Source organism: Macadamia integrifolia, unplaced genomic scaffold (assembly GCF_013358625.1).
Source record: "Macadamia integrifolia cultivar HAES 741 unplaced genomic scaffold, SCU_Mint_v3 scaffold1316, whole genome shotgun sequence".
Lineage (NCBI taxonomy): Eukaryota > Viridiplantae > Streptophyta > Magnoliopsida > Proteales > Proteaceae > Macadamia > Macadamia integrifolia.
This window is the reverse complement of record NW_024868157.1, coordinates 72,506-97,830: the sequence shown is the minus strand read 5'-3', so window position 1 is coordinate 97,830 and position 25,325 is coordinate 72,506. Positions and strand designations below refer to the sequence as shown.

Here is a 25,325-nt window from a genome sequence, read left to right as displayed (position 1 = left end):
AATTCTGCGAATATAGGTCAACTTAGAGAAAACTAAGAACTCACAGTGGGGACCCCGGTTGGGGAATGAATTACAGCAACTAAGTAGTCACCTGCAGCTGGCCACGGAAAAATCAACAAACATAAAGCAAGCCTGCCCATTCATATCATAGGGAAAATGAAATAAACAATGCTCCAAGAACTCTTGAGAAAACTACAGTTTGCGGGAGTTCTATTTCCGGGCTATGTGACCATGATCTCAGGAACCTCTCCTGTGGGAGCTGTGCGGCAATTATTTTTTGGAAAAACTCACCAAGATCTTGGTAAACAAAATAGAAAATAAATACTGAATAATAATGCATTACCCCGACTGTAATTGACCCAAAAAAATTAAAAAGAAATTATAGATGTAGCAACCAGAGAGAGAGAGAGATAAGGCCGAAGGCTTCATATATTTTCGGAGAGACAAATCATCAGAACAAGACAATGTTCATCAAACAGCTTAATGAGTGAACTGCTTTCAAGTTACAACACATGCACCACATCCACACCAACAGTAGCAGAATTCCAACTTAAATCGCCATAGAACCAATGAGCATTTGAACACTAACATTCCAATGTCTTCACAAAAGAGAAATTAATGGCAAATAATACAAACCAAAGGGAAGAAACATACTTGAGAGTCGTTCTTCATGAAATATTGGCTGAAACCTACTCTCGATCAAAGATTCCATGTTACTTGCAGTTTTAGGGTTTTGCCCTAATCTTTGATGTCTCTCAATGCTTGTTATATTCAGAGAACAAACAACGATCTTCAGAGAACAAACACTAAGCAGTACTCGATGGTGAAGTATTGCTCTCAATGACCAATCTGCGGCAAGAACGTCGACTTGCAAAAGATGAAGAACGCCATGGGAGAGTGTTGAAGGTGGTCTTAGTATTTGATAGAAGAAAGAGGGATATTGGGAGTCCGATAGAGGTGATTCTATTGATTACCACTTAAGTCACAATATTTATATGGTGGGTGGAAATAGGTGGTTAAAATATGAGTTTATCTATTTAGCTCAAGTCCCCCACGAATCGCATTTACCTTTGAAAGATGGTTCTATAGGAGTACAAAATTCTAATTAGATTCAACCTAAAATGCAACCAAACACGTTAAAAAAATTCAGAATAATGTTCCACTATTTCTCAGGATCGCTCTACCCTTATCTTTGCATAGGGTTCTATTGGTCAATTTGTTGGTTCTGGTACTTGGACCATTGCTCCTTCCTCCATAGGCAGGCCAGTTGTCAAGTGTGACTATTGTGGTAAGGAGTGCCACATTAGGGAGACTTGTTAGAAGCTTCATGGGCACCCAACGAATTCTCGTGGGCATAATCAGGGTCGTGAAAAGAACACTCAGGCTAATAAATCTGAGACAACAAATAACTCTAACTGCCCAAGTACCACGAGATCCTCATTCTCTAACAATGAGATGGTTTATGGTTATGCTTAATTGTATGATGACTCAGATGGGATCCTCCTTTGCTGCTATCCTTTCTCTCTGCAGCCACCTCTGTCTCTCACTCTTCTCAATCATGTACTATTTTTTGTGGTCATAGTGCTTCAGTCCCTTCCTAGAATTGGATCATTGACTCTGGGGCTACTGATCACATGACCCGGTCGCCCACTTCTCTTTTTCTACATATTGTCCATCCTCAGGTAAAACAAAATTTCGGGTTGCTGATGGGTCCCTCTCTCCTATTGCAGGGATGGGTACCATTCAGTGCTCATCCTCCCTGTCCCTTTCTTCTGTTTTGCATTTTCCTGGGTTTTTTACTAATTTGCTATCAATTGGTAGTGTTACTAAATATCTCAACTGTAAAGTCACATTTTTCATATTCACTGCGTGTTTTTAGGCTTGGTGACGGGGGCAAAGATTGGCAGTGGTAGAATGTGTGGTGGTCTTTATTATTTGGATAGTGGATCTACATAGGCTCATCATACAACTTCAGAGATGGCCTTATCAAAGCTTCACATTTGGTATCATGGTTTAAGATCTCGGCGAAATCTCTAATATCTCGTTTTTTCAAATGGTGAGACAAGATGCATGGTGAGGTAGAAAATGTGCAAAATCTTGACCAAGATCTCGCCAAACCGAGCTGGTTTCGGTTCAACCAGACCAATCATGTGATATATAATTCCACATTTCGACCCCATTTCAATAAATCTCCCCTAATCTCGCCACTATCTTGCCTCTCTCTCTACTTTTTTGAAGAAAAAATACTAAGGAGCAAGGATTTTGGTGCTTTTTCGTGAGGATCTCCATTCCTACACTCATTGAAGCTTAAAGAGTAGAAAATATTTTTTCCTCATAAACATTTGTAATTACTTCTCTTCTCAAGAACCATTTTAGGTAAAAAAATCTTCTCAAATCTATTTGATTTTTTTTTCTTATATGTGATGCATATAACACTAATCTATGGATTCATGGAGGAAAAATAATTTTCTATTTTCAAAATTTTAATTTTATTTTTCTGTCTAAATAAATGATTTTCTTGCCAAAAAAAAAAAAAAAAAAAAAGAAAAAAATATGATTTATACATGAAGTATGTTAGTCATTTTTATATATGTTGGTCACCATTGGACGATCTATGGCCTGACGGTGTCATTTTATTTTTATTTTCAGTTAATAAATTAATTAATATAATTTCTAAAATATAAAAAATATATTAAATAATTGCAGAAAAAATAGGAAAAAAATTCTGTTTTGTATTGAAAATTACTTTAATGTGATGTAAGTATTGTTAGTGTATTTTAAAATAAAAATGATTTTCTTTATTTCACTCTACTATAATTTATTATTAACTATGATATTATTATTTATAAGGAAAAAAAAGGATTTAAAATTCAGAAAAAAAATTATAGGAAGATAGGAAGAGGGGATTAATATGTAATAGCTATATGATGTTGAATAGATCATAATGTACACGTTCTTTTATATAAGATGTTGAATAGCTACTAATTCATGCATTCTTTCATGTAATAGTGTTTAAAGTTGGGGCACAATGTCTACTGCTGGAGATGGGAGTGGTGATATTGCATGGTTACATGGAGATCCAATGTCAGATGAAAAAAAAAGCCAAAATGTAGGTATTGTAAGAAAATGATTAATTCTGGAGATGCAACTAGATTGAAACAACATTTAGTTGGTGGCTACATGGATGTTTCCAAATGCTTCCAAGTTCCTTATGAAGTGCGAAGAAACGTTGGTCGAAGCCTACAAGGTAGAAGGTTAAAGAGGCAGAGAAGCAAAATTTAGATCAATAATTTGATGAAGCAGTCTTTGAGAGACACCCAACAACAGTGGATGTTGACTTTGATAACTCTAATAATGATTATAGGCCAGAAAAAGATATGACAAAGGCAGAGTAGAGAGAGTTGCAAAAAGTTAAGGAAAATTGCAAGGTCTCACATGAACTGGAAAGCGTTAGGTAGATAGACATGAAGAGAGGAGCAGGTGGCTCTGGGGTTCTTGAGCAATTGCATCAAATGCATATCCCACAGAGGAAAGGAGGAGGAAGAAGTAGAGGCATGTGGATTGCGTCTTAGGAGAACTCAGAGTGTGAGGGGAGCCCCACACACCCATCCCCACCCCTAAGACAACATTATGATCTTAATGAGGTCCTTAGGCAGGATCCTTTGATATATAGATTGCAGGATACAAGACAAAGAACCATCAAGCAAGTATGGGGTGCATGGAAACAACTTTGTGATACAATGTCAAAATAGTTTTTCTATAATAGCATCCCAGCTAATGCTGCACATGGGACATATTACCAGTCCTTGATTGACAATTCAGGGAGGGCTGGTCCAGGAACAAAGGGGCCCACTGCTTATGAAATGGTAAATGTTTATTTGCCTCATCAAGAGGAGTTGGATGAGTATACTGATAGCTTGAAGACACCATGTGAACTATATGGAGTTACTGTGATGTGCGATGGTTGGACTGGACCAACTAGATAGTCCATCATCAACTTCATGCTGTATTGTGATGGGAAGACTGTCTTCTTAAATTCGGTTGATGCATTCAAAGAGAAGGAGGATGCAATGTATTTATATAAGTTACTGAAGGAAGTTGTGATGGAGGTAGGGCCAGAGAATGTTCTTCAAATTGTGACAGACAGTGGGAGTAACTTCAAGAAAGCAGGGAGAGATTGATGAATAGGAAAAGCAAAATGATCCACCTTTTTTGGACACCATGTGCAGTCTAGTGCATTGACTTAATGCTTAAAGACATGGGGAAGAAATATTTGGTATCAGGTGTGGTCGAACGGGTAAGACAAGTGACCACATTTGTCTACAACCATGGATATGGCCAGACATCACTCGATTTGCAAGCAACTACATTTCATTGAAGAGCTTTCAGGATAAGATGGTTGGTTTGAGATCCTTGTTTGCTAGTGAGGAGTGACTTGGATGGAGGGAATCGAGTTCTCCAGGTGGTAGAGCAACATAAGCCACCATCTCTAGTGAACAATTCTGATAGGATGTGAAGAAGGTCCTTTTTATATTTAGGCCAGTGGTGACTGTCATGAGGTTGGTGGACTCAGAGAGGAAGCCTACCCTTGCCATATGTGTATGTTGCAATAGAGAAGATGAAGGAGAAGGTGAGCATCCATTCCCAAGGGTGCAAAGTCTTACATAAAAATTATTAAGGAGAGATGGGAAAAACATTTGATCCATCCACTGCATAAAGCTGGTGAGGTTTTTTGTCTTGGGTGGGTAAAAAATATATAAGCAGAGAAAAAGGGGGGGCATATACAAAGCCTAAAAAGGCAAAGGCTGCATTAGGCAGGGGGAACAACCCATTAAAGGGCAGGGGAGGGGGAGACAATAGAAATGGAAGGCCCCAGGAATCAACAATAATCCTGTTCCTTGGGATGTCTGGAACTGAACCATAAGGAGCTCGGTTAATCTTAGAGGAGACATCAAAATAGATGGCCTCCTGGTGAGCACATTTATGTGTGAAATCTAGTGTAGTAAAACATGCATTTTACATATTTATAATGGAGCTACCTTGGGTTTTACTCTCTTTTTGCAGGTTTTATATTTTCAAGGCCTTAAGGACTATTGGGCGCTATATCTCCAATTTTACACGTAAAGAGGTCCCATTTCTTTTCATGGTTGCGAAGAGGACGGAATTCTAAGCAAGATGGACGTGTTCAATTGCAAGTATACATTCGTTTGGTCAACCGTACAAGTGATTATTCTTTTCAGGTCAGAAAAAGAATAATGGATCAGAACTGAACCGAGATGCAGAACCAACCCATCTGTAGTTGTCCCAAGGGTACAAGGAATATTCCAAATGCCAACAAAGATGGATGGACCACATCCTTAAGTGATTGAAGATTCATTTTTGGTAACAACAACTACCTAGCGTAGTTGGTGAGTTGTGTGCAAAATCCCTTGCTTATTAGGAGGTCTCAAGTTCGAACCTCTTAGTTGCCATTTTGTTGAGGTTTTTATTTTAGAAGATTTTCTCTCTCCTACTCATCACTCAAAGGAGGTTGGCCAAAGGGTTTCTTATGCAAGAGGAGAGAGAAATAAGGAAATAAAGAGAAAAATAGAAAAAAGGGAGAAAAATAGGAAAGGAAAAAAAAAGGAAAAAAATAATTAAAAAAAAAATCGTTTAAGATGCTGCCCACGTTTGAAGAAGAGAAAAAAAATAAAAAAAAAAGAAGGAAAAAGGAAGAAAAATCGTTGGAGATTCCCTACTTTCTACAATTCTCTATCTTCTCTCTCCTCCACCTCATCAACAAGATAAAAAAAAAATCTTTTTTTTTTATAAGCTAAAATCTTTGGCTTCCCTCCTCCATTCTCTATATAATAGAATTAACACAAGGGGAGGAGGCACTTCATTCTTCTTCTAGGGTGTTTTTTTTTAGTTGCTTTATCTCTTTCTCTAGCTCTAGTTATAGGTTTGTGCTTTAAACACTTTTGTAAGTTCTTTTTATTCAATTAATGCAAGCATTTTTGTTTTTGATTCAGTCTTTTATTTTTATTGTTTAAGCAATTGAAGTTGTAATTTTCAAGTTCTAGGTAACAAGAACAAGCTATGAAGCATGTCTTTCATATTCAATTTTTTTTTTCTTCAGATTTGTTTTCTCTAGTACTAGAAATTTTAGATTTGGTTTATTCCAGATCTGGTATTTAGTACTGGTAGTATCTCAAATCGATCAAGTTTTCAGTTCAAGAGTTGAGGTTCAAGTAAGTAGGCTCCTTCAGTAGTCTTCTCTCCTCCCTCTCATTCCCTCTTCTGACTACCCTTTTTTTCTTAATTTAGGATTTTAATTTCAGTTTTTACATTATTGCTATCCCTTTCCCCCAAGGTTCATGGCTAGTGTATGTGTTGGCTTTGCCCCTCCTAGCCATAGAACCATCATTTTATGGTTTTTATTTTAATTGGTTCCCTTTCCCTAAAGCCAAGTAGAGTTACCCTTGGAAGAGTGACTCTCTGGTCAAGTAGGGAAGCTCATATTATGATGCAGCCCTCGGGCTAAGTAGAGAAACCTACTTGTGAGTCTCTCTCTAGCTTTATCCGCTTTCTTTTACTTTATTTTTATTTCAGCATTTTTTTTCTTCATTGCTTTTTAATTGCGTGGGGTGTTTATTTTCAGCTATTTATTTATTTAATTTTAATTGCGTGGCTTGTGTGTTTAAATTCTTAGATGATGAATGGTTAGCACGTTATTTTAGATACATATGTTTAGGACGGTAATTACAATTAGATCACAATTATTAATCGGTTCACTTTTGCATTATTAAAAGAAGCAAAAAAATAAAGTGGCTGCTCTCCCTGTGTTCGACCCGTAACTACACTGATCCGTATGCTTGCGGTTACATTTTAAAATCTCAAACACCTCCCAAATCGAATCAAAAGATATGGAGTTGGAAGACCATATGTGAAGATTTTTCCTCATCCAAATGTGGTTGATGGTGGTGCAGAAGGTGGGCTTCTCAACGGAGTCGCAAATCAATCTACTAGCAAAGTACATGTCAATCCAGATCCATTCTCTCTGAAGGGGGAGGGGGCGTCTTCTAGCTGGCCATAAATTGGCAAGGATACGCTTCCATATAGGGGAAGAGAATGGGCAGTCAAAAAACAGATGGTTAATGTCTTCATGGCCGTTCCAATAGAGGCAAGAGGAGGGCTGAACATGAGTGTGACGATGTTAGAGGAAGTCCTGGGTTGGGAGGCAGTTGGAGAGGGCTCTCCAGACGGTAAAGCTATGACGGGGAATATGGAATCTGAACTAAACAACCCTATGCCAAGGAGAAGGGAGTCCAGGAGAGCGGATTAGGTTGGAAGCCAAGGAGGAGGAGAACAAACTAGAAGATGGGGACAAAGAGATTTTATTAGCTGTGCAAGGAGAGGAGGGAGGGGGAAGGGGAGGAAGGGAAAACCAAAATGGAAGGAGGGAGGGGATGTCCATAGGGAGGGACCAAGCACCCTGGGAGATTGTAGTGGAGACACGGGACTCCTTGGGAAGCCGAGAAGAGTAGACTGCTCTAGCACCAACTTGATGGAGGAGAATGCCGAGGGGATGCCAATTAACTAGCCAAAGGGATGTCAAAGATCCATTTCTATGGAGTGGTTGATGGCACGCACTGGAATGGGTCTATAAAGGAGAATGCTCCTCTAAGCCCAGGAGGAGTTTGGAGAAGAAGGAACAGTCTAGAGAAAATCCTTGTGCAGAAGGAAGGAATAGACCCAAGAAACCTTGATGATTCGAGGTTTAGAGACCAAATGCCAAATGAACTTAAGGATGGCAGCAGAATTAACATTTTTGATTCTTCTGATTCCAAGGTCTCCTTCTAACTTGAGAAGACAAACGGAGGACCAACAAAGTGGGTGAAAAAATCTGGCATGATCAGAGCCTTTCCAAAGAAAGTAGCAAAAGAGGGATTCGAGGGCCGTGATGATGGATTTAGGGAGCTGGAAACTCCAAACCAGTAAATGTAGCTAGATTGGAGGACAAATCTGATGAGTTTTAGCTGGCCCGCATAAGTCAAAATCTTGCCTTTCCAGAGTTGGAGTCTTTTACGGATTTGACTGAGCATCGGGGAGCAGTGATGGGCTATTAATCTGGCGGAGATGAGGGGAAGGCCAATATATTTGACAGGGAGGGAGCCTAATTGGAAAGCTTGTAAGCTCGAGCAACCTAGCTTGGAGGAATTTGGGACTCCAACAAGGAACAAACGGGACTTGAGAAGATTGATGTGAAGACCCAATAGAGATTCGAATGAGGAAAGGGAGGCCATGATGGTTTGGATCGGGACAGATTTTGCTTTGGAGAAGATCATGAGATCGTTTGTGAAAGCAAGATGGGTAAGGTTAGAAGCTTTTCACTTGGGGGTGGGCGAAATGAGAAGGCTATCCATGTGGGATTGGATGGATCTAGAAAGGACTTCCAGGGCAAAGCAGAAGAGGAAAGGGGAGAGAGGGCATCCTTGTCTGATCCCAACCGAGGAGGGGAAGAGCCTCCTGGCCTGGGAACCATTGGAAAGAACAGAGAACTTGGGTGAGGCAATACAGGAGAGAATCTAGTTGATGAAGACAGGAGGGAAAGATATGGCAAGGACTTTAGAGATGAAGTCCCATCTAATGGAATCAAAAGCCTTGTGGATATCGATCTTGAGAAGGGCAACAAGGGAATGAGACTTCCTATCAAACCCTCTCACTATTTCATGGCAATGAATAATATTATCTGTAATGCTGCTGCCCACGATGGAGGCGGACTGATTGGCTCTAACAAGGGTGTCAATCACCGTCTGAAGCTTATTAGCAAGGATCTTGGCAATGAATTTATAAAGGAGGTTGCAAAAGAGATTGATCTGAAGTCAGCCATGGAGGAAGCTCCTTCCTTTTTAAGGATGAGGCAGAGGAAGGTATGGTTGATGGCACGAATTTGAGAAGGGTTAAGGAAGGAAGCTTTTGATGGCCTTAGATAGATCCGAACCAACTATGTCCTGGTAAGAGGAGAAAAATCACATGTTGAAGCCATCAAAATCCGGAGTTTTGTTGGCCTTGTGGGAATGGATGGCAGAGAGGATCTCTGAATGAGAGGGGATGGTTTGGAGAGGGGATGGTTTGGAGAGAGGGAATGAGATGGGGGCGACGAATTTGTTAAGGAGAAGGGGGTCAATTGGGGGGATGGGGGAGGGGGAGGGGGAGGGGCTGAAGATATTGGTGAAGTAGGACACAACTTCAGATTTGATAACTGAAGGCTCACGGAGAAGGGAACCATTATGGGTAAGAAGGTGGGGGATGGAGTTGGCATTGGTTTTGGCTTTCAAGGATATGTGAAAATAGGAGAAGTTGGAATCTCTGAGGTTAAGCCATTAAATACGGGAATTTTGCTTTAGGAAGCTTTCTTCTTATGAGAGAAGGGCGGCCAGCTCCAGACAGACTTCCTTTTCTCTAAGAGCCAAGGAGGGGGAGGATATGTCAGATTGAAGGCGAATTTGGATTGCAAGAAACTTGGATCTACAGAGTTCCATTTGAGAAGGGATATTGCCAAAGGAGGCGGCATTCTAGGATTTAAGGACATCCTTAGCATTCTTAAGCTTATAGGCAAAGGTAATGAGAGGGGAGGAGGAAGGGATTCCTAAGCAGGGGAGACTATGGAAAGGGAAGTCAAGATGGAGGGACCACATATCCAAGAACTGCTAGGAGTGATCAGAAATGCTGGGAGGGTTGAAAGTGACATGGGAAGAGGGGAAAGAGGAAAGCCAGGCCTCATTGACCAAGACCCTATCATACTTACAGGCGATGTGGTGGAAGCCAAATCTCTTAGTATGCCAGGAGAACTTGAGGCCAGACTAGTGAAGGTCATTTAGGCTGGAATCCTCAATACAAGTGTTGAAAGCGTCAACATAGGTAGAATCAATAGAGGAGCCACCTTGCTTCTCGTGGGCCTATCTAACAATATTGAAATCCCCTCCTAAGGGGAGGAACCGATTTGGGAAGCAAGGACTCGAAGATCAGCCCAGAGGGGAATCTGATATGAGGCACGGATGAGGGCATAGATGGCGGTGAAGAAGGGGTAGGAGCCCGAGAGGGAAGAGGCAGAGAGATGGATGAATTGAGGGGAAGAGATGGCTGTAATTAGGATTTTGGCATGGTTCCAAAGGTTCCAAATTCTACAATTGGGAGAATGGCTATAGTTGGTAAGAAAGAACCAGGAGGGTGCTACAGAGCGGGTGATATAAGAGGCATTGGCCTCAGAGATTTAAGTCTCCAGTAGGCAGCAAATAATATAGTTGGAAGAGGAGATGCGGGAACAAATTTCGGCTTGCTTAGTCAGGGAATTAAGGCCCGTAACATTCCGAATGGACCAGCAATTTAGGAGAACTGGGGGGATGCGATGGGTGGCCACCAAGGGACTATGGCTAGCTAGGTAACCCTGAGAAGGGTTTCTGCAGTGATGCCTACGATATTTTATGATGGGGAGTGAAGAGGGGGAGTAGGGGAGGTAACTAAAGGGAAGGTGTATCCTTACCACCAGGGAAACCAGAGGACAATTCAGGTTGGGACAGAATGAGAGAATTCGATCGAGATCGACCAAGGTGCTGGTCAGAGGTGGAGGCGGTGTCGTTAGATCCTAGTGAGAGGGGAGAGCTTCGGATAGTAGGGGGAGGAGCCTTAAATGCATGAGAACGAGTGTAGACCTTTGGAGATGAAGAGACGTGGTCCTGATTACACTCATCAAGCGTATTGGGCAACGAAAAATCTGGTGGAGTCGCTAAAGATAAGACTGCTGTCGAGGAGCTAAAATAGGAGGCAACAGTGTCTGGAGGAGCCTCAGGAGGTAGACGACCTGTTGGAGAAGACGTGGCCTGGTCCTGATTACACTCGGCGAGTGCAACAAAAGTGAAACTCCCCAATGATAGTCGGCGGGGGAGTGTGAGACGTGGCGATGTGGACAGAGTAGGCGTCTGACTGATAAGAGGGTCAAAAACCAAAGGAGGGGGTCGGGTGGGGAAGGAAGGTTACATGGTCGGGGGTTAGGATCCAGATGGCTGAGGGGATGGGTTAGAAGGTTCATAGCACAAGAGGAATGGGCCGAAGGAGGTAAGGAGGGGTGAAGATAGAAGCCTGGGTTTCAGAAGGCAGGTAGTGGGCCGGTAAAAGATGGGCCAAAGGCTGGTGGATAGTGCTCCGAGATAAGGCAGGGAATTGCGTTGAGGGAAGGAGGGCAAAGGAAGAGTGGGCCTGTGCCTCTAGAAGGTGGTTCGAAGGGCCAGAGACAGGAGGGAAATGAGTGGATGGTAAAGGAGTAAAAGCACAGGAGGGGGGAGAGGTAAAAGGAGAGGAAGGTTCTGATGAAGAGAAGAAGTGGTAAGGGACAAGTTCTCAGTCGAAGGCAAAGCATAGAGATCTACCCTAGAGGAAAAGGGGTGGATCTGTCAGAGACAATGATCGAAGATGAGATAGGAGGGAGGGGGATAGCATAAAGCAGTGGGAGACAAGGAGAAGGTGGCTGCCGACAGAGGTAGATTGACTATTGGGGGCAGACCTGAACATGCTAGGTTTGACGGAAAGCAGAGGGCAACCATCCACGAGGTTGGCGAAGGACCTTCAGTCCCAAGGAAGGACCGACATGTAAGGTAGGGCGTCTGAGATGGGAGAGAGAGGTGGAAGGGGGGATCCCACGACGACGGCGGGTATGTCTTTTTCTCCAACCATGGAGGAGGGAGGTGGGAATCGAGATGGTGTTTGGGTTAGTGGAGGCTACAGGGATGGTGGAAAGAGGGTTAGCAGAGGAGGAAGTGACGGTAGGGTGGAGATGGTCAATGGTTAACGAGGGTTGGCGACTCTAGGTTGGAATGTCCATGGCTTCATCTGGGGCTAGAGGTTTCACCTTGGAGCAGGACACAGTAGGGTGTCTAAAGCACTTGTAGGTAAAGCATTACAATCACAGAGGAGGGAGGAGTGCAGTCTGTAGAGACCTCCACGCAAATTCTTGCGAAAGATAGGTGTTGCATTTTCCTAGTGCGAATATCAGTGAAAAAGGGGCTTTCTGATAATAGAGCCAATGATGCTCAGGTTTAACTTGCACAAAAAATGAAGCGGAATGTTTGGGAGAGTGATCCAAAGCGGGATGGAACTGTGATCCAACTTATGAAGTTGCATGAATTGATCCCATTGGTGAAGAAAAAGTGGTTTGTTCCCCACATGCCACGGACCTCCTTGAACCGCCCTCAACAAGCCAAATTCTGCTGCACAATTGATGAGGAACACACCATTGTCCAGGAGATGAATAGCCATGGAATAGTTGGGCTTCTATTGATTGTTGAGCGATCTTTTAGCGATGGGGAAGGGGGGTCTACCACTAAGGAAATGCCCAACCAGATAGAAGTGCCATTTGGAGGTATTAAACTTGAGGGAGAATAGGGATATTTGCCAATCTTTTTGCCACCAAGTAGGGGGGAGGAAGAGGAGGGAGAGTTCATCTTTGGAGGAGGGGGCTGAAGGGTCGGAAAAAGAGGACCATTGATTGGAGAAAGGGGCGGAAATGAGAGTGGGGGTGGGGGAGGAGGGGACAGAGGGGTCAAGGGAGGAAGGAGAGAAAGGGGTGGGGGTGGCAAGTTGTTTGGCACATAGGATATGGACCATGGTGCACGTGCCCCACATCCTTCAAGAGAGGCTCACATCGTCAATTCATACCTGGTGGAGAGGAGGAGCATGATAGCATGAACTCCATGGACATCTCTGTTAGGAGCTTGACTAACACTGTAGGAAGCTTAAGCATAAAGAATGGTATTTATGTGGACCAGTTGTATGTAGTTGAGACTGAGTACACTTATACCACACAGGATATGGACCATCAACTATATATGGAACGAGGACCACCGGTTCAAATTATAGTCAATTTGGACACCCACAAGCCACCTCTTTCCCCTTTGCCTTTGAGTATAAGGGTCAGGCACACTCCCACACTGGGTCAGGTATTGTGGATAGCATCTTCGGGATTCCAGGCCCCCAACCATACATGCTGGTGCAAGTTCCAGTGCATCAGGTACCATCCAGTAGTGGTGGATCTCGATCTAGTTCATTTAGTTTCAAAGATATCTACCCAAGGATTAGGTTTCTCCAGTATGTTGCTGATGATCTTTATGGCAGACTTTGAGTATTACTTTCGACATGCTATGATATGGCTAGCCTTTGTGATTCAATCATAGTAAAACATGCTTTGACATTAACATCAACAATATGGTGGTTATAATGATATGGCCCGACACTCATTTCACTAGTAATAGTCTAGGTCTTTATGATAGAGTCTAATATATCTACATTTGTGATGTAATATGTACTATACGACCTTATGTTGTTATATGGCTTATCTTTTATCATTTCAAAATTTCAATGTACGTAAATGTGACCCATCAGTCATCAATGTTAATTGTTAAGCAATTAAGTAATTAGATATGATGTCTTTTATATTCTTATGATTATGTTGCATCATTTGTTGATTATAGAATGTGGATCCTGGAATAGAGCATACTAGCCTAGGGTCCGAAGAGTCGGAGACTACTTACATAGGGTACGAAGTCGAATGACCATTTTAGGCTTGATTTAAAAAAAAAATGATATTTTCATTGTGTTTAGAAGGCCTAAAATAGGGTAACTATCAAGTTTCAGGGGCTACAAAGGCCATATGGCCACCGAGACCAACCACCGAGTCGACTAGGAAAAAAATACATGATCTCGCTTTTTTGGAATAGCGAGATGGGGGCGAGAGAGAGATCTTGAACCTTAGTTTGCATTGTCGTTTAGGACACCCTCCCTGGGGGACTTTATCTAGATTATTTCCTGCTTTAGTTAAACAGCGTAATTAGAACCAATTTATTTGTGATGCTTGCATTTTTGCAAAACAAACTCGGAATGTTTATAATTTTCTGATCATTGAAGTACTGGCTTCTTTTTTTGTGTTCCATTCTAATGGTTGAGGCCCTTCCCATTGTGTTTCTATTTCTGGATATAGATGGTTTGTTACCCCTATTGATTTCCATACACGCCTTTCTTGGGTTTACTTATTGCATCATAAGAATGAGGTGTTTAACTGTTTTAAGGAATTCCATTGCATGGTTAGAACTCAACATTATGCTAACATTCAAATCTTGTGGTTTAACAATGGTAAGGACTAAGGGGTACATGTAGGGTTGACAATGCGATTATTCATCAGACCAGTTTTGTGGTTACACCACAATAGAATGGGGTTGTAGAGTGTAAGAACATACATTTGTTGGAGGTTTCTCATTCTCTTATGTTTGTGATGAATGTTCCTACCCCATATTGGAGTGAGGCAGTCCTTACTGCTGCCTATCTTATAAATAGGATGCCATCATGTATGCTGAGGTTTAAGTTTCCTATGGATATGCTTTGTGGTGAACGACGCTTTGTTGTTCCTCCTAAGGTGCTCGAATCAGTTGGCTTTGTAAGGAATAGCTTGACACTGGGGATCTCCGGTGCATGTTTATAGGATATTCTCATACTCAAAAGGGATACCAATGTTATCACCCTCCCTCTAGGCGTTTGTTTGTTTCCATGGATGTAATCTTCCGTGAGACTGAGGCATATTACTCACCTCTTTAGGGGGAGTCTACTAAATGTGAAGAGGTTCCCTTGATTCCTTCATTTATGGCCCTTCATTTATTCAATCAGAAGAACCTATGGATACTGATGTGACAGAGGTTACAGAAGAACCTATGGATACTGGTGTGAATAGGGGTTGCAGAAGAACCTATTCAAGGGCAGAAGACACCTATCTAGGGGGACCTACATGTTCAACAAGAGAAGTTACAGGTTCTTGACCATGAATTATAGGTGGTCTCTCACAAGAAAAGGAGAACTGACACCACCACTCTCACAGTACCACTACTTCACAACTGCCCTTTGATCATGAGTCTAATCTTCCAGGTATCCATTTTCCCCTTACTATTGATCAGTCTCTTGATGTTCCTATTGCTTGTAGAAAAGGAAGTACGACTTGCACTCAGCATCCTATTTAAAATGTTGAGTCATATAGTGCTCTATCTCCTTCCTATCGTGCTTCTGTGTCTTCCTTGTCTTCTTATTCTGTTCTTCATAGGATGAAATTGCAGAACCTGGGTGGAAGGATGCAATGAATGAGGAGATGAGGGCGCTCTATAAAAATGGTACATGGGACTTGGTTAATTTTCCACGGTAGAAGCATCCAGTGGGCTGTAAGTTGGTTGTTTACAGTCAAACAGAATGTAGACGAGACTGTAGATAGATACAAAGCAAAACTGGTTGCTAAATGGTTCACTCAGTCATATGGGAGGAGATCTTTGCTCTTGTAGCAAAGATGAACATAGTCAGGGAGATTATCTCTTGTATAGTGAACCGTGGCTGGGAGCTACAACAATTGGATGTCAAAAACGCTTTCCTTCATGGTGAGCTAACTGAGGTATATATGGATGTCCCACCAGGTAATTCCAGCCCAGAAACTCAAAGGAAGGTCTCAAGGGCCTGGTTTGGTCGGTTCCACGAGGCTATGGTAGCAGTTGGTATTTCTCAGAGTTATGCTGATCACAACCTATTTATTAAAAGGGTGGGTGATCTTCTTACTGTTCTTATTGTTCATGTGGACAACAATGTCAAACTAGAGATGATAGTACTGTGATCTCTAAGCTTAAGCCTAAGATAGGTAAGGAGTTTGAGATTAAAGACCTTGGAAGGCTAAAGTACTTTCTTTGGATTGAGGTGGCTCGATCCACCAAGGGTATTATTTTGTCTTAGTGGAAATACACCTTGGATCTTCTTTCAGAGACTGGCATGTTAGGGTGTAAGTCTTCAGATACACCCATTAAGGCAAATTCCCATCTCAAGAACAAGGAAGGTGAACCGATTGATAAGGATCGACATCGGAGATTATTGGGGGACTGATCTCTCTGTCTCACATTTGACCGGACATAGCTCATGTAGTGAGCCTTGTGAGCTGATATATGCATGATCCTCATTCCTCTCATATGGAAGTTATGTTTCGTATTCTTTGGTATTTGAAGACTGCTCCAGGGAATGGTATGATTGGTATCTTATTCTCCCCTTCATAACACATGAGGGTAGATGCTTATACTAATGCTGATTGGGCAGGTTCTTGAGATGATTGTTGATCTACTTCACGCCACTGTGCATTTGTTGGTGGCAACCTGGTTACGTGGCGTAGTTAGAATCAGGCAGTTGTTACCAGATCTAGTGCTGAAGCTGATTTCTGTGCAATGGCTTATGATGTTTGTGGGTTGTTGTGGCTTGGAGGTCTTCTTCAAGACTTAGTTGTGGCTGTTCATGTGCCTATGATGTCATATTGTGACAGTAAGCCATCAGTATTGCTCATAATCCGGATCAACATGATCATACCAAGCATGTTGAGATTGATAGACATGTCATCAAGGAGAAGTTGGAGCAAGGGCTTATATGTCTTCTTTTTAGGCATAGTGAAGAGCAATTAGCTGATATGCTCACAAAGGGCCTTAGTAGTAAATGTTTTATTCTATTTTGTGCAAATTGGGCATGTATATCCATACACCAATTGAGGGGGAGTGTTGGAATAATGGATTATTGTAATAATGGGGTTTTGGGATTAATTTCCAAACAGACCATTGAGCCCTTTAGAGTTTTATTTCATTATAAATACAGAGGCTTGTGTCCATTAATTGACACGTCATATTTTTCCCAGTTCAACAGAAACCAAGAAAAAAACTCAGAATAGCATTTGGTTCTATGGCCTGAAGTCAGAGTAGAATCCTCAGAAATATTAAGAAATATTAAGCAAGAAAAATGGTTTGATCTATGGTATGAGCAGAAGATTAAGGTTCTGTTGCAGGAACTAAAAAATGAAGACGAAGATAATAAAGGGAAGACGAGCTTCCCACTCAAGGCTCAACCGGCATCTCACTGATCAACTCAACATCACACCAGGCAACAACTGTATTCCAGAGCCAGAAATCTAAATCTCACAGACCATGTTGGTAGAAACTGTACATTATTGAATAAGGGGTAGGGCAGAAACCCTTACAATGTTTAAAAGAAGCATCAAAGGCTGAATCATATTGGAATTAGGATTGTTGCTAGCCAATAGGAAGCAACTTACTAAAATGATTAAACAAAAATAGCTCAGGATCCCTCTTCTGGTCGCTGGAAAGGGGGTTTCCTGATCAGCTTTGACTTCTAAGTAGAAAACGTAAAAAGACAAGCAAAAAGGAACTAGAATTCTTCTTAACAATCCACCTATGGGAGTGTTCCAATTAGACAAGTAAACAATAAAACAGGAATTTAAAAAACGGAGGGACTCTTATTCTTTATTCAATCCTATTAACTAGATTACAAAGAAAAGTTACTCCTAAAGTAGCCGACGGTTACTACTGGTTTTTAGTGAGAACCAGAAAACACCAATGTGTGGGCTTGGTCTGAAGACTCTGAACCAAAAGAACTGGTTCAATGAAGAATCGCAGGGCTGAGTTAACTCAGTACCAGCACTGAGTTAAAACTGAGTCAAATCATTTTCTTCTTCTTCCTTCTTCGTTACATTTTAGAGTTCTTTCCTAGGTGCTGATCTGCATCGACTAGGCTTTATCTGTCTATGCACATTGCAGAACACAGAATGTACTGATTTTTTCATGGGGTAGCATGTAGGTGCAACCTGTTTTAAGTTTGACATTAATCTATTCTCTTCTCTTGCAGAGTTTTTGGCTTGGATATGTTGTTGGTTCTTGGCCATTGTTTTGGGCACTTTTCATCAGCTTTTTACTTGGAACTGCATATTCGATCAACGTGAGTTTCTTCTTCTCCCTTTTTTTTTTCCAGGCTAATCAAAACAATTTCTTTACATTGCATTTTCTAACTTCAACCTTGGCCCCAATATTATTTTTTGAACAAAATATAGCAGAGTTAACTTAAATGGAAAAGTTGTTAAAGTAATTAGCATTTGGGAATAAACTGTGTGGTACATGTGCAATGGTCAAGAAACATCTTGGTGGAAATTTACTTGTATTAGGTTGAAGATATTAACCACATTGTAGGTAGGCCCTAATGTGTAAACTTAGTAGGTAATTCTTAAATTTCTGCTTCATGTTTTCTTTCCCCCCTCCCCCCCCCCCCCCTTTTCTTTTTACTCCTTTCCTTCCAGTGAACTGTTATCTAATTTGATGATGTAAGTTACTTTCTCTTGTGGGGGAAGAATTCCTAACCCAAGGACAGAATCACTGATAATCTATTTATCATGCAAGTAATTCCTCTGTATCAAATGCACTGTTTGTGCCAGTGGAATGTATCATGATTCAGATACATAACAAATATGGGTTGGACCATGTTATAGAGGAATTTGCACCACCATACTGGTCTAGTTTTAGCCCCCCAAAAGTAGGATTGCACGAAAGGTGAGTTCAAAATCATAGAAAATTACAAAAATACTGTGGATTCCATTTTAGTAAAATGTCATTCTTGTTATTTTATAAGACTTTAAACTCACTTCTTAAGCACTTCCTATGCTTGTTTCAGGATGAAATTTCACCAGTGAGATGAGTTTGGGATCTTTTATAACTTGGACCCACCTATGCCTATCCAAGTTTGCCACATGGCAAGAAAAGTATGCCCTGTGACAATCAAACATCACTGATGGTTGTGAGTGTTGCGACACATCTATGACAGAGCGAGAGAGAGATTGCAGATGATGCTTATTGTATAAGAGCAGGGTGGATGAAATGGGTGGACATTTTTGGAATGCGTTGTGGTCGGTGCATCCCATCTGATTTGAAACAAAATTTACAAAATGCTGTAAGATGAATAGACACCATGCTTTATAGAGAAAAGATTGTGCAACCTTGAAATAGAAAAATCTTAAGTGAAGCTAGGATATGGATGTTGAGATGTGTTTTGTCAAGAAATTGCTCCTAGGATGTCTTCGTGTCTTGCACAAGAGAACAGACACGAGAGTGAGCTCCGGGCTGATCCGGCGGGGGAGTCTCCGATGCCTAAGTCAGACTTCGCAACAAACAGATAGTTCCAGTAAGAATGGAAAAAGATTGGTCCCTTGGGAAGAGGGTTACCTCGGTATTTATAGTTGGTAATGGGGGCCATCGAGTGAGCGTCCCACTTTGGTAGCTTCCAAGTGTTGGTAGGAGTCTGAATAGAGGAAGAGTTGTGATAGGAAAGTTAATATGGAGGACGTCCCAGCTATGGGAGCTTTGCGTATTGGCTATATCCTGGACGATATGGAGGGATATGCTTCCTCTTGGGGTAGATTCAATATTCCGTTGAGTCCTTTATGAACCGGGACTAGTTCGCGTGCCTGGTTTGGAAAACTTTCTTGGGACGTGTCTTAATGGGTGAGACACGTAGGAATCTTATGCCGAACATCTTGAGTCGTGCGACCTGATCTCGGAGTTGCCTATCTGAGCGACGGGTTCGCTTACGCCACCTGACATCCAGCTAGTGAAGACTTCAAGCCAGCTGTTCGGTTGGGAACCAATACGGTTGGGCTTACCCAGTAGTTCATACAACTGTGTGACGGGTTGTCCATGTGATGCTTCCCTTGTCCTAGTGCTAACTTAGCCAATCGGCCGTCAAAGTGCCCCCAAAAAGATGGGTCAACCGGTCCGCTTTTGGTTCGGACGTCTGTTGGATGACCTCACCAGGGCTCACTTCCTTGAAGGCCTGTTGCCCGCACGGTCTCTCCTGGGAATGTCCTCGATGGTTGTGTATTTTTACCATAACAAGATGGATGAGTAGAAACTACAACAAACAACAAAAAACACAACCTTTATCCAGACTTAATGAGGTTGGCTAAATGGATCCATGCAAAACAGAAAAGGGGAAATGAAAAATGAAAAATGGAAGTTAAAAGAAAGGAGCATAGCACCGACAAGTTAGGAAAATCTCAGCTAAATAGGGTCGACTACATGGATCCTTTCCCTCAAATCGGCTCTATCTGAGGTTATACGTGGGACAAGACCTAGACTATGTATGTCATTCCTCGCTACTTCTCCTATGGTCATTTTAGGTCTGCCTTTAACTCTTTTAACTCCTTCAATTGGAATTATATCACTCCTTACTGGGCATGCTCAGGTCCGTGTTGAACATGGCCTTACTAGCTCAAACGACTTTCTCAGTGCTTGTCATTGATTGAAGTAACTACCAATTTAGCTCTAATACGTTCATTCCTTACTTTATACTTCTTAGTTTTGCCACACACCCATCTTAACATCCTCGTCTCTCCTATAGATAGCTTCTCTATATGACACTTCTTAACAACCCAACATTACTTCATACATTATAGCCGGTCATATAACAAACCTATAGAATTTTCTTTTAAGCTTTAAAGGAATACGTCGGTCACATAACACTCCTATTGCACCTCTCCACTTCATCCATGCCACCTTAATCCTTAGTGAAACATCATCCTCTATATCACCTTATTTATTTATGGTTCACCTTAGATATCTAAAATAATCACTTTGTGATATCTCTCTCAATTTTTTTCATATTGTTATCCATCATAGTGTGACTAAAGTTGCATCATATACTCCGTCTTCAATCTACTAATGTTAAAATCTCTTGTTTTCAAGGTTGATCTCTATAGCTCCAACTTAGCGTTAAACTCTGCTTTTGTCTCATCCACAAAAACGACATCATCGGCGAAGAGCATACACCAAGGGACCTTGTCTTGAATGCTCTCCTCTTAAATCATCCATGATGAGCGTAAACAAATAAGGCTTAAAGTTTTTTTTTTTTTTGGATGAATAAATAATTCATTACCAAGGAGAAGAATATACAAAGGAGAAAGGGGGCAAAAAAAAAATTGAACCCACAAGGGGGGCATCAAAACTCCAAAGAACTAACTAGTGGAGACAACCATTAGGGGGGGGGGGAGATAATAGAAGTAGGAAGATCCCAGGCAACAACAATGAGCCTGTTCCTTGGGGTGTCATGGACTGGACGCTAGCGGAGATATCTAAGCTTGGATGAGACATCAAAGTATATGGCCTTCCAAATCCCTTCCAGGGAACAGGAATTAGGGGTCCATCTACGAAGATTTCGTTCCATCCAAACATGGCTGATGGTGGCACAAAAGGCTAGTTTCCCAGTGGTATCACAAATAGAGGAGTCTTTATATGTCATGTTTACCCAAATCCATTCCCTAGAGAGAGGAAGGATGGGACGAGTGGAGGACTAGTAAGAGCGAAAGACTTTTTTCCAAATGGGCTTAGAGAAGGGGCAAGAGAAGAAGAGATGGTCAACATCTTCAATGCCATTCTAGCACAGACAACAGGCGGAGGGAACCTGGATGTGACGGGAATTAAGGAAGGACTGTGTTGGGAGATAGTAGGAGAGGGCACGCCAAGCAGTGAAGCTATGGCGGGGAATGTGACCCTTGAACCAGACAATGTTTCTCTAAGGAATAGGAGGATCTTTGGTTCGGGTGAAGTTCTAGGCAGAGGCAAAGGAGAAGCGGCCCGAGGGGGAGGGGGTCTACATGATGGAGTCCTGGAAACCTCAATGCTCGGGGGGGGGGATGGGGGGAAGGAAGGGGGGACCAGGCGGAAGGAGAGAGAATGGAGTCAACGGTGGTAGAACAAGTCGATCCTGAAGCCGCGATGATACGAGGGGAGACACGAGGGAGGAGGATGCCCGTAGGGTGCCAAGGGTCAAACCAGAGTAAGGTGGAGGAGGTTGCCAATAGTGAAAGAGAGTGGGAAGGGCTAAAGGTCTAGAATTGAGAATACTTCTCCAGATCCAAGAGGCATCAGGGGAGGGGGAGGCAGTTCGAAGGGAATCGTTTTTTAGGGGGCAGGAGTATACCCAGGAAACCCAAATACTCTGCTGCTTGGAGATGAGTTTCTAGATGAATTTGAGGATAGCAGCAGAGTTGACATCCTTGATCAGGCAGAGACCCAATCCTGTTTCGGATTTAGGCTGCCAGACTTTAGCCCAACTCAAACCTTAGTCATCGATTCCCTCGTCAGTCCAAATTAATCCGACTTCATTGCTGGGAGAAGTCGTAGTTATCGGATAATATCATCCTTTGCGATGAGATCATTTGTAGTTTTAATCACAAATCCCATTCGCCTGTGGCCGTCATGAAAATATACATTCACAAGGCGTTTGATTCTTAATGTAACCAATTGTAATTAGGAATTCTTTGCCTTGACCTTCCATAGATCTCACACTAGTCGCCATGCCTCATACATATCTTTAATTATATCTACATATTTATGCGACCCCTCTTCACAAGAACATGCCATATTAGCTCTCTAGGAACTCTGTCATAGGCTTTTTCTAGGTCAATAAAAACCATATGAGGATCCTTTGTACATACTCTATATCTTTCCATGAGCCTCCTTAGTAGGTAAATAGCTTTTTTCGTGGATCCACTTGGTATAAATCCTAATTGGTTCTTCGAGATATGAGTCTCTTTTCTTAGACGAGCTTCAGTAACCTTGGGAAGGCAGTACGAGAGGGCTCTCCACATAGTAAAGCTGTGGCGAAGAGTATGGCCTTTGAACCAGACGATTTTCCCCCAAGGGATGTGAGCGACTGAAGTCCCAAGCAGAGGCAGAGGAGAATTTTCACAGGGGACGAAGGAAACTAGATGATCGAATTTCTTCTACCACGATGACCAGGGGATGGGAGGGAGAGAGGACTACAGATTAGAGAGTGGAGGGACCAAAGACCATGGAAGATGATGGAGGCAACTTTGACAGATCTGGGGATGCCAGAGGAGTAGACGATTCTGGGAGGGAATTGAGGAAGGAGGATGCCAGAGGGATGCCAAGGGTCAAGCCAGAAAGATGTGGAGGAGCTGTCTCTAATGGAGTGGGAAATGTCCTCAAGGGCAGTGGGCCTAAGGGAGAGGATGTTCCTTCATATCCAGGATGGATCGGATGGAATGGAGGCTGTCCGAGGGGAGTAATTGTTTAAAAGATGGAAATAAACCCAAGAGACCCAAATGCTATTGTGCTTAGAGGCGGTTTTCAGATGAGCTTAAGGGTGCCTATAAGATTGACCTCTTTCATGCTTTGAAGCCCAAGACCTCCTTTGGCTTTAAGCAGGCAGACTTTACACTAAGAAAGGGGATGGAGAAATTTAGCAGAAGTAGAGCCTTTCCAGAGGAAGGAACAAAAGAGATGCTCGATGGATTTGGATATGGAGGATGGGAGGGGAAAGGTTCTAGACCAGTAGAGATACATGGATTGGAGGACAGAGCGAATGAGAATGAGGCGACCCACATAAGAGAGAAGCTTGTCCTTCCAGAGCTGGAGCTTTCTCATGATAAGGTCCAGCAAGGGAAAGCAATGGTGAACAGAGACCCTGGAGGAGATGAGGAGAAGACCGAGATATTTAATAGGGAGAGATCCCAAGGAGAAGCCAATGATGCTAAGAAGGGTCTCTTGGCAGGAAGCAGATACTCAAGATAGGAAAAGGTTAGATTTAAGGAGGTTAATGTGGAGGCCGGAGAGGTTCTTGAAAAGATGAAGAGAGGACATGATGGAAGAGAGGGATGAGGGGTCAGCCTTAGAGAAGATCATGAGATCATCAGCAAAGGCAAGGTGGGTAAGCTTCAGGGCACGACATTTGGGGATAGGGGTGATGAGGTGGAGCTTATTAGAGGATTGAATCGAATGAGATAGGATCTCTAGGCCAATAAAGGAGAGAAATGGAGAGAGAGGACAACCTTGCCTGATACCCACTGAAGAGGGGAAGTATCTGGCAAGGCTGCCATTGATGAGAACATAGAAGCAAGGGGAGGAAATATAGGAATAGATCCAATGAACGAAGGAGGGGGGGAAAGACATTTGAAGCATAACAGAAGAGATGAAGTCCCATCTAATGGTATTAAAAGTTTCGTGAATGTCAATTTTCAGTAGAGCAGGTAGAGTGGGATTTCCTATCAAAACCACGGATGATCTCATGACAAAGAATGATGTTATCAGCATTATTTCTACCATCAATGAAGGTAGATTAATTTGGACTAACAAGGGAATCAATGACCTTTCAGATTCTGTAAGCAAGGATTTTGGCAATGAATTTATAGATGAGGTTGCACAGAGAGATGGGCCTAAAATCATTCATGGCCTTAGCACTGTCTTTCTGAGGGATAAGACAGAGGTGGGTGTGGTTGATCCCTTTAATTTGGCCAGGGCTCCTGATGGCAATGATGAGATCAAGCTTGATGATATTCCAGCAAGAGGAGAAGAATCCCATGCTGAACTCGTCAGGGCCCGGGGCTTTGTTAGCCTTATGGGTAAGGATAGTCGCCAGGATTTCTTCCTTGGAAGGAATGGTTTGAAGAGAGGGAAGAAGGCTGGAGGGAACAAATTTGTTGAGAAGGCCACCGAGGATGGAAGGACTAGGGTTAGAGGTGACAGGATGGTGGAGATCTTGAAAGACGGAAGCAGCCTAAGCTTTTATGTCGTCAGGGTTCAAAATGGTGGAGCCATTACGGGATATGAGCTTGGATATGGAATTAGCATTGGTTCTAGCTTTCAGGGGCCAATGAAAGTAGGAGGTATTAGAATCACCAAGCCCAAGCCATTTGATTCTGTCACACCCTGCCTCCAATAGGCTAAGGTATGCAGCACTAGACACCTCACCGTATACAGTCAGCCTGTTTTCCCAAGATCTAGACTATAGCAGATCGTAACACCACAACAACTCAATTAGAGATCAGAGGTCATATAAAAATAAACAATCCATCAATGAGATATATTACACCATTTCCAGTGTCACTAAGTGATATATTATATTTATAGTTATCCAGATAAAAGTCATATACCTTACAAAGAGAATATTTACACAGTTACGGTATATAAAAAGTAGACTATATACATCAGAGTTCGCGTCAGCAGAAATATAAACACAAAAGGACATAGGAATAGTTTATCCTATTCCTCAGAATAACTGGCCTACGTAGGCACAGTCGTCACATCCACAGTTGGGTCCATGGTCGGTTTCATCCTCTGAAAGATTAGCCAAGTAATCTATAGCCACTGTCTCATGATCAAAGCTGGCAGTCGGCAAAACACCAGTCTCGTCATCTAAAAAAGTAAATAAGAGGGGTGAGCATGTCATGCTCAGTGAAGGGGTGGGGGCAAGCAAGCAAACACAATACAAATGATGCAATGCATGCTCCACACCTTTTATGATGCTCATGAGTTCATTTTACTTTATACTACTTCCTAATCCATTACTAAGTCTAAAATCAGTGGCATATTGCTACGCAATATAGGTGGTATTCCCTACCCTATACGTTGGGCCTCAGGATACAAGCTCGTTGTAGG

General features: G+C 42.2%; 1 protein-coding gene across 4 annotated transcripts in view; it reads left to right on the top strand.

Annotated features, from left to right (window-relative positions):
- LOC122063411 (homogentisate phytyltransferase 1, chloroplastic-like) overlaps nt 1-25,325 on the top strand; it is an 80,211-nt gene that overhangs the window by 43,786 nt on the left and 11,100 nt on the right. For all 4 annotated transcript variants that reach the window (XM_042627119.1, XM_042627118.1, XM_042627116.1 and 1 more), the window contains exon 6: nt 17,731-17,820. In XM_042627119.1, the coding sequence (XP_042483053.1) occupies nt 17,731-17,820 (90 nt within the window). The remainder of the gene's footprint in view (nt 1-17,730; nt 17,821-25,325) is intronic.